Here is a 10000-nt window from a genome sequence, read left to right on the forward strand (position 1 = left end):
TCCCGGCCTCGCGGGCGCCACAGAAATGGTGGTCACGGTGGATCTGGATGGAGGGTCGTCATGGCAACATGCTCAGCTGTTCAGGCAGGGTCTGGAGGAGACGGACAAATCCTCGCTGCAGATCGTCGTGGAGATGGAGGATGCCTGAGTGAGAAGGGGCGGCGAACAGCTCAATCACGCACAGCGCTTGCAGAGAACGGGAGATCCGGGGAGAACTCGTGCGGTGCTGGAAGTGTTTGCAGAGCAGATCTCAGGTCAGCTGATCGCTGCAGAAGAGAGTGGCAGGCAAGCGACTCCAAGTGTAACTATATGAATATGTTTTACATTATACTGTCAACGCCTCATGGCTAATCTGATAAACAGCTGAGAAAGTGCTCCTTAGAGAACATGGCAAAGGCATTTTTACCTGCATCATTGTTTATTATTATTATTATTATTATTATTATTATTACTGGTGGTTTTGTAGGGAAAGGAAATCTGAAATCTGTAATGTTTGATGGACTGTACTGGAATACTGTTAGTCATTGAATGCAATACAATTAAGAATGCAAATATCAGTGGGTGAGTGCAGTAAACGTATGCCTTGTTTTTGTCTGTGTTAAATATCTTCCTGTGTGTTGTATTGTTGTTGGAAATGTTAATCGTTCCACATACATTTGTTTTAACACTTAATGCTACCTGGATGCTAATACTATTCGATTCTGGCTTGATTGCATCTCTGAGATTAAACATGTTGTTTGTAAATAAATAGCCAAATTGTAAATAGTTGTGACTAATGGAAATTTCCATTTGTTCTCTATATTAAATTACGATAAACAAATGCTTTTCTACCTCTATGAAGTTGTCACAACACATTAAAACCTTACACTACTTTTCAAATGGTTTGTCCTGGACTTTCTTGTACTCCGAATAGTAGCAGATGTATCACAGCCGACAGAGTTTACAATATTGTCTGGATTCATGTCTACGGATTCATCCCGGGTTTCGTCGGTGTGGACTGATGGCTGTGTGTGATTGGAAGACGCACCGGCTCCTCGAAACTCTGCATAGCCATTGGTCAGCCAGGGGGCTTCGCTTCGTCGCCGTGCGGGTGGAGAAGCCGGACAGACGCATCGGCGCTGTTATTGTTTCTGAATGAAAATTTTAACTAATGTGGAAAGAGCCGCGGGTTGTACATGGACTTAATTTAAATGTCATCATTGTTTGTTTTTTTATACGCAATTCATATGGTATGAATTTATTTAAGTAAGCATTTGTACAGTATTTATATCGGCAAGTTGCAGCTCAGCTTGGAGGTTCAGGCCTTGTGCCACCGCTCGTCGATTTTAACAATAGCCGGGATACACTCCCCTTTACACGGGCAAACTGTCTTCATGTAATTCTCTCAGTGTCAGAAATTCATGCTCAGTTCATAAAACTACCACACTGAGTATGGTGTACATGGGGCCGCACTTTTGATGTGTTGTATGAATTTATGGACAATTTTCACAAAGACCTTGGAGTATTTTTAAACCCATCATTTTGAGAAACACAAAAGGAATATGTCCAACGGAGCTGCAGGAAGCGGTGGTTTGACTTGGGTGGTGAGTAGAGAATTTTGGCTTTTACATGCTTCTTCAGTCGGAGATGAATAACTGTCCCTTTCTTTATCAATATTTTTTTCAGTCACACCTATGTATTCTCATTTACAACCTTGCAGGGTCCCAGTATAATGTGTATGTGTCTTGGTTTGCTAGTTAGCTGGATGCCCATTACCATTAACGTTAGCATGTGGGAGCAGGCTTGCTAGCTAACAATGTTAGCCTGCTAGCTTGCTAACTCTAATTAAAGACCACACATGAGAGAAGACAATAACGCCGAGTTAAAGCGACGTACTAGTTTTCTCAGTGAAATACAAACGTGTCGGATTCGTTAAAATATTCGGGGGATGGGGGTCGACATTTTGTGCTCATGGTTTGTTTGTACGCGAGCCATTTGTGCGCTGGCAGGGTTCTCCCAAAAAACTTCTCTTTGTGTAGAGGAAACATCGCTAGCTAGCCAGCTAACCTCACCTCAGGATAAATGGATAACATAACGCCTGTATATTGGGGAAATTGCTTTATGAGGTTTGGTTAAAACAGTTATGATTGTAGAGAGGCATATGGGCTTATTGTTTCGGGGGTGAGTGGCAGAGGTGAGTTCCTCAAGTTTCGAAACAAATGATGTTGGCCATCTCAGGTGGTTTTAACGTGTTCTCTGCAATAATAATAGTGCCAGCTGGTCTACAGACTGGTTAGGCTCGGGAAACGTCATGCAGGACTTGGGGTCTCACTGCTTGCTTTGTAATGTAAGAGGATTACGTTGGCGGACACAATGGAGGGGTCGTCTTTATCATCTGAAGGTGGTAGTTCAAGGGGTCGTTAGGCTACTGCAGGTCCTCAGACTGACTACTAGAGTTTACTAGAGACGAGTCCCTGCAAACATGGTCAAATGAACACTGTCGTGGTAACACTCACTCAACGACACATCCACATTATGTTGATGATCTGTCTCTACTAAACCAGTTCCTCACAAAGTGATGGGGGATATTTTGTGAGCGCTAATTAGGCTCCTGAGCAACTTGTGTAGCAACAAGGTGGAGCCAGGCATAGCCTCTTTTAGACTACTTGCAATAACATTGTTAAACAGTCTTTGGCAAAACGTGAGTTGTGTGTCCCCCTTACTCAATTTACAATGTACCAGTGACTCTTTAATAAACTAACTGTCTCATAAACTCTGATTTTACTACATGAGTAGTCTGGCTATCACCATACTAAGCTGGGTGCATCTTTTGGATAAACTAGTTTGTGAATGGACCCAGAAAACGTGGGCAGGAAGCAGGAGAGATAGATGTGCAGGTTTCCAGCCAGAGCTGCACATTTGCTCATAACATCTACCAAACAACAACTCTGCATTTTGACTGTTGTTTACCACAGAGTTAAAGAGGCCTTTATCGAAAACGAAAAGGCCTCCGAGTTGAACGCTACATGAAACTGAAAGTGGTTCATTGGGATGTGCTTAGAGTGGGTCACGACTGTGTGAGTTCAGATTGTACAGTGTGAATGGGCTTCACTCCTGCAGAGGGGTGTGGGGTGAGGCAGAGGGGCTCGGGGTGAGACAGAGGGGCTCGGGGTGAGACAGAGGGGTGTGGGGTGAGGCAGAGGGGCTCGGGGTGAGGCAGAGGGGCTCGGGGTGAGACAGAGGGGTGTGGGGTGAGGCAGAGGGGCTCGGGGTGAGACAGAGGAGTTCGGGGTGAGACAGAGGAGCTCGGGGTGAGACAGAGGGGCTCAGCTGGACGATTTGGGGGAGATTGTGATTTTTATGGCAGACGTGCAATTGTGATTGCAATTTGATTTGCAATATCCAAAGGAAAAAAGGGTTAGCAGAGGCACTTTGAGATTTTTATGAATATAAAAAGCCTTTAATAGTTCATGGCAAGGATAATTTAAAAGCACATGGGCCTACGCGTTACGGCCATATTGGCCTTCATCCTTCATCGCATCCATTGGCGATGAAGGCCAATATGGCCGTAACGCGTAGGCCCATGTGCTTTTAAATTATCCTTGCCATGAACTATTAAAGGCTTTTTATATTCATAAAAATCTCAAAGTGCCTCTGCTAACCCTTTTTTCCTTTGGATTCTAACCTCACCCGTAGCAGAAGAGCACCTGAGTAGATTTATAGACTCCTGAGCGCCCTAAGCCCTTTTGTGTCCTCTCAGTTGATTTGCAATATATTTGTTGAAAGACACGCTTCAGTTCAATATCTCAGATTTTGCTTTAAGTTGGACCACTTCTAATAGGTGAGCATGTCTTGTGCATGAGAATAACAGCACTTCTGATTGGTGAGCATGTCTTGTGCATGAGAATAACAGCACTTCTGATTGGTGAGCATGTCTTGTGCATGAGAATAACAGCACTTCTGATTGGTGAGCATGCCTTGTGCATGAGAATAACAGCACTTCTGATTGGTGAGCATGCCTTGTGCATGAGAATAACAGCACTTCTGATTGGTGAGCATGTCTTGTGCATGAGAATAACAGCACTTCTGATTGGTGAGCATGCCTAGTGCATGAGAAGCACAGGTGAGCTTCAGTGTCTCACAAAGAGATGACATGAATTATAAAACTAATAGATGTGACTAGATTAACCATCGAGACGGTTATACAAGCTGCACTTAATTGCAGACTTTACAATTAGCTAATTAGCTAATTGCATTAGTTCAGATTGTGATTTTGACTCCATTTGTTTGGGGTCACCTGACTTGCCTCACCTGAATTTGGGTGTACTGTGATCACAGAGAGTTGCTTTAGCTAAACAGATGAACTGCCAACATAAGCAAAGATACTTAAACACTTTTATCATTTTGCTCAATGACTTTGTTGAGAGTCGTGGGCAATCCAGTGCCTAATGTATTGCATAGAGTTATAGTCTTGGTGTACACTTGGCTCTAAGTAAGGGGTAATGCATTGTGTAGAGTTATAGTCTTGGTGTAGTCTTGGCTCTAAGTAAGGGGTAATGTACTGCATAGTTATGATCTTGGTGTACACTTGGCTCTAAGTAAGGGGTAATGTACTGCATAGTTATGATCTTGGTGTACACTTGGCTCTAAGTAAGGGGTAATGTACTGCATAGTTATAATCTTGGGGTACACTTGGCTTTAAGTAAGGGGTAATGTATAATCTGGGGTTCAGAATAGTCTGCCGAGCCACCGCTCACTTGATCAGAGGAACTGTGTTGTGGGAACATTGACCAACAAATACATTCTGCTATCATCACTGCTACATTGCCTGTTGTGAAAACTAGTTTTTCACAAATTGGTGATTGATTGAGACCTTTTGTGAACTGATTTGGCTCCGTAGGAACTTGCACAGCAACAGTGTGTAGCCAGATATAACCTCTCGTACGGTAGAAGATTTGAACGCTAGCTCCAGTTGAACGCTAGCTCCAGTGTCGCTAACTCTGTTGGGTGGATTCGGTGGACGTTTGTTGTCCGTGTCTCTCTGCACCCACTCTACTCAGCCAGAGCATCTGGTGCTGAATTGAGGCCTTTCATTCCATGACGTCCGTCCCGTCCTGAGTCACAGCTGGCTCCAGTTAAGGGCTCTGTGCCTGGCGTGGGCAGGAGGAGAGCGGAGGAGAGAAGAGGAGAGGGCCCCAGCACGGAGGAGAGGAGAGGAGAGGAGAGGGCCCCAGCATGGAGGAGAGGAGAGGGGAGGAGAGGAGAGGAGAGCAGAGGAGAGGAGAGGGCCCCAGCATGGAGGAGAGGAGAGGAGAGGAGAGGAGAGGAGAGGAGAGGAGAGGAGAGGGCCCCAGTATGGAGGAGAGGAGAGGAGAGGAGAGGAGAGGAGAGGGCCCCAGCGGAGAGGAGAGGAGAGGAGAGGGCCCCAGCACGGAGGAGAGCAGAGGAGAGGAGAGGGCCCCAGCACAGAGGAGAGGAGAGGAGAGGAGAGGAGAGGAGAGGAGAGGGCCCCAGCACGGAGGAGAGGAGAGGGCCCCAGCATGGAGGAGAGGAGAGGAGAGCAGAGGAGAGCAGAGGAGAGCAGAGCAGAGGAGAGGAGAGGAGAGGAGAGGAGAGGAGAGGAGAGGGCCCCAGCACGGAGGAGAGGAGAGGGCCCCAGCATGGAGGAGAGGAGAGGAGAGGAGAGGAGAGGAGAGGAGAGGAGAGAAGAGGAGAGGGCCCCAGCACGGAGGAGAGGAGAGGGCCCCAGCATGGAGGAGAGGAGAGGAGAGCAGAGGAGAGCAGAGCAGAGGAGAGGAGAGGAGAGGAGAGGAGAGGAGAGGAGAGGGCCCCAGCACGGAGGAGAGGGGAGGAGAGGAGAGGAGAGGAGAGTAGAGGAGAGGGCCCCAGCACGGAGGAGTGGAGAGGAGAGGAGAGGAGAGCAGAGGGCCCCAGCATGGAGGAGAGGAGAGGAGAGGAGAGGAGAGGAGAGGAGAGGAGAGGAGAGGAGAGGAGAGGAGAGGAGAGGGCCCCAGCACGGAGTAGGGGAGCTCTGCAGCCAGAGCAGTAGAGTGAACAGAGTGGACACACTTCCCATAAGAGACGGTGGAGAAAAATGTCAGTGCTTTCCCATGTCAGTTCCGGGTTATGGGAGTTTTGGAACTTCAAACTGCCTCTTGGTCAGTAGTCAACGAGTTAATTGATTACACTCTCCACCATCCAGAAATACATTCCACCCTCCTGCGATTGAACCATGCAGGCAGGACAGTTTTTTTGGAACTTTTGATTGTGTGGCGGCGACGTCAAAGAGTGTCGCAACTCTCTCTTTCTATGGCTCTGTCTACAACTGACCATTCAGTGTTTTCAGCACTTTTCAACACTTTACAGCTTAGTGGCTGCCAAAGCAACTCAGAATGACAATAAATAAGTCATTTTGTAATTTCAAAGCTTTTTCATTCTAGAGCTATGTGTACCATCCACAGACTTGCCTCTCTATCCCAGGGGGGGCTACCCAGTCCATAATATAGACCAGGGGGGGCTACCCAGTCCATAATATAGACCAGGGGGGGCTACCCAGTCCATAATATAGACCAGGGGGGGCTAACCAGTCCATAATATAGACCCGGGGTGGCTACCCATCCCATAATATAGACCAGGGGTGGCTAACCAGTCCATAATATAGACCAGGGGGGGCTAACCAGTCCATAATATAGACCAGGGGTGGCTACCCACTACCAGTCCATAATATAGACCAGGGGGGGCTAACCAGTCCATAATATAGACCAGGGGGGGCTACCCAGTCCATAATATAGACCAGGGGGGGCTAACCAGTCCATAATATAGACCCGGGGTGGCTACCCATCCCATAATATAGACCAGGGGTGGCTACCCAATCCAGCATGAAGAGCCTAAAACAATTCTGCACAACTCAAAAGAGCCGCACAACAAAGAGATGCCTACAGGTATAGATGCTACAACAGCACAACATCACAGTGACGTAGGCCTACAGTTATAGCTCTACTCCTTTTCATTTAAAGTGAGACATGTGGCAGATGCTACAAATGATCGACTGATACGTAATGTGACCGACCAATGTTCCGTCGAGTGTTCAGGTCATTTTTAAAAAGAAAATAAACAAAAAGACATTTTAAGACTGCCGCAATGTGCAGCAATACACATGAGGTGCCTCTCATGCAGCGTTTATACGTCCTCCCTCGGTCCTCGATGCCTCGATCCTCACTGATCTACATAAAGAATGATGGGGCAAAAACAATGGGATAGTCTATCCAGTGTCAGTTATAGATCAGTGGGAACGTCCCTCGAGGATCGAGCATCGAGGATCGAGGAGGCATGTTGAGACGCACCCATGGTCTTATCGGTGGAGGGGAACGGGGAGTTGACGTGACCCGTCAATGTTACCACCAAGGAGGGTAGTCAGTCACAGAGGCGAAATGTGTTGTTCCGTCACGAGTGTAAAAGCATCAAGGCGCAGCGGGGGAATCTGGGCGGGTGCTCTAATGACATCACAAATGTAACTTTGGCCAATCGAGATGAAGCCTAGAGCAGTACCATCATGGCAGTCTGCTACCAGTGCCCAGCCCATAATTCAAACGCCGTTGGCAACTCAAGGAAGTGCTACATTGTACAGGTTTAATACATTCACTAGCCTAGCGGGATTCTTGTCCATTTGGACAATGCTAGCGCTCGCTAGGCAGTCTAAGTTCACGCCATGAAGCTCAGAAGAAATGATAACAGCGGATAACAGCTTAGCTTGTTGAATATTGATGAGAACTGGCGCAACTATAGAACTTCAGAGATTACCACAAAGTCATGAAATACGTGTGACAGGACACCGTTAAGCCCACAAAGCTTCTAGTCATCGAACACCTGCTGGAGTGGACTGCAGGTTGGAATGCAGTCGGATGCCATATATCCTAAAATCCAACGTTGAAGCAAAGCATGAACCCTCAAGAGTGTCTGTCCTAGCAAGATTTAGCATTAGCGCATCGCCTCTCCCACTGCTGCTTGTTCTGTGCTATGGAGCCCGAATACACATGCTTGTAATGTACAGCCAAGCTAGCAAACTCAAACGAGTGGGATGTGCGACATGTCTAGCTCTGAACTGTTCATACTGCAGCATTAGCACTAGCCAGGGGTCTCAATGACTTCTGACTAGTTGTATGGAAATAAGCCGTAATCCTTTCAGACCTTGGATCCTAGAGTTGGTCATGATGAGGGCCATCTATACCCTATATCTTGCTTTTGTTGTATTTTTCAGGGCCGTCTGGGATTTTCTCGTCTAGGATAGTAATCATGTAATAATGCTTGCATAGCCTTATTCTCTCATGTCCGCATACAGTGTCATAAGTATTTTATATAGAAAACGCTAAAGTTGACTAAAAAAGAGGACTATAAAATCATCTTTCGGAAATTGATCTTGAATTGAATTGAATATTCCTCTTTTTAGTCAACTTCAGCATGTGTTCAGATACTCACGGATGTCACTGTATGTCCTCAATAGAAGTGTCCGTAACACGGGTGTGCGTGTGTGTTCAGATACTCACGGATGTCACTGTATGTCCTCAATAGAAGTGTCCGTAACACGGGTGTGCGTGTGTGTTCAGATACTCATGGATGTCACTGCATGTCCTCAATAGAAGTGTCCGTGACACGGGTGTGCGTGTGTGTTCAGATACTCATGGATGTCACTGCATGTCCTCAATAGAAGTGTCCGTGACACGGGTGTGGGTGTGTGTTCAGATACTCATGGATGTCACTGCATGTCCTCAATAGAAGTGTCCGTGACACGGCTGTGCGTGTGTGTTCAGATACTTATGGAGGTGTAGACTGTATGTCTGAACGCAGAAGTGTCACTAACACTTGTTCAAATGAAGAACTCTGCGCATCAATCCAAAATCGTCTGCTGTTTCAGGTGCTTCTCAGTAGGACTTTCAGGAGAATCAAGTAGGAAGGAGACTGGAGCACACTGATCTCACTTGCAGTCTTTATTGGTGCAAACAAACTGACGTTTCGACACTACTGTGTCTTCTTCAGAGTGTCACTAACACTTGTATGTCTGAATGCGTCAGTAGTGTCCGTAACACGTGTGTGTGTGTGTGTGTGTGTGTGTGTGTTCGTCCTCAGACGCTGTTTGACAAGAACAATGCGAGCAAGAAGGAAGAGGCCAACGGGCACGGCGACGGACCCCGGGAGGGCGGCAAGAAGGACGCCGGCGAGAAGGGCGGGAAGAAGGAGGCGGGAGAAAAGGGCGGGAAGAAGGACGCTGGAGAAAAGGGCGGCAAGAAGGACGCGTCCAAGAAGATGTCTGTGGAGCGCGTGTACCAGAAGAAGACCCAGCTGGAGCACATCCTGCTCCGTCCAGACACCTACATCGGATCCGTGGAACCTGTCACACAGGTGAGATGCGCACACACACACACACACACACACACACATCCTGCTCCGTCCAGACACCTACATCGGATCCGTGGAACCTGTCACACAGGTGAGACGTGCACACACACACACACACACACACACACACACACCATGTCGGTTCTATGGTCACTATGCGCTATGAGATAAGTATAGTATTAGTATATGCTTTTTTGATCTCGTGAGGGGAAATTCGGTCTCTGCATTTATCCCAATTAGTGAACACACACAGCACGCAGTGAGGGATTAGGTGCCTTGCTCAAGGGTACTTTAGCTGTGGACTGGTCGGGGATCGAACCGGCAACCCTCCGGTTACAAGCTCGAAGCCCTGTATTGCCTAGCATGAAAACAAGTGTTTGACACCGAAATCTCGACGATTGAGCCTGTTTGTGGAATTTGGCAGCTTTAGAATGGAGCTCTGTATGGCATTAACATTGCTCGCTTTGTGCATGGACTATTCTGTGCTTAAAACACCCCTAAACGAACTTTTAGGGGTGTTTTAAGCATTGGTTGAGTTTAGTGCTGTCACTAACGACTAACCGATCATTGGTTGAGTTTAGTGCTGCCACTAACGATTAACTGATCATTGGTTGAGTTTAGTGCTGCC

The 10000-nt window shown here is 47.1% G+C and overlaps 2 protein-coding genes across 3 annotated transcripts in view; both read left to right on the forward strand.

Moving 5' to 3' along the window:
- The window catches only part of ngly1 (N-glycanase 1), a 10638-nt gene extending 9759 nt beyond the window's left edge, over positions 1-879 (forward strand). The window contains exon 12 of the mRNA XM_062529144.1: positions 1-879. This exon is cut by the window's left edge and continues 19 nt beyond it. Within this exon, the coding sequence (XP_062385128.1) occupies positions 1-148 (148 nt within the window). The 3' untranslated portion in view covers positions 149-879.
- A 208-nt stretch (positions 880-1087) lies between these two features.
- The window catches only part of top2b (DNA topoisomerase II beta), a 51358-nt gene continuing 42445 nt past the window's right edge, over positions 1088-10000 (forward strand). For both annotated transcript variants that reach the window (XM_062529010.1, XM_062529011.1), the window contains exons 1-2: positions 1088-1583; positions 9103-9375. In XM_062529010.1, coding sequence (XP_062384994.1) covers positions 1542-1583; positions 9103-9375 — 315 coding nt within the window. In that variant the 5' untranslated portion in view covers positions 1088-1541. The remainder of the gene's footprint in view (positions 1584-9102; positions 9376-10000) is intronic.

The sequence above is a fragment of the Sardina pilchardus genome, chromosome 24 (assembly GCF_963854185.1).
Source record: "Sardina pilchardus chromosome 24, fSarPil1.1, whole genome shotgun sequence".
Classification (NCBI taxonomy): domain Eukaryota; kingdom Metazoa; phylum Chordata; class Actinopteri; order Clupeiformes; family Clupeidae; genus Sardina; species Sardina pilchardus.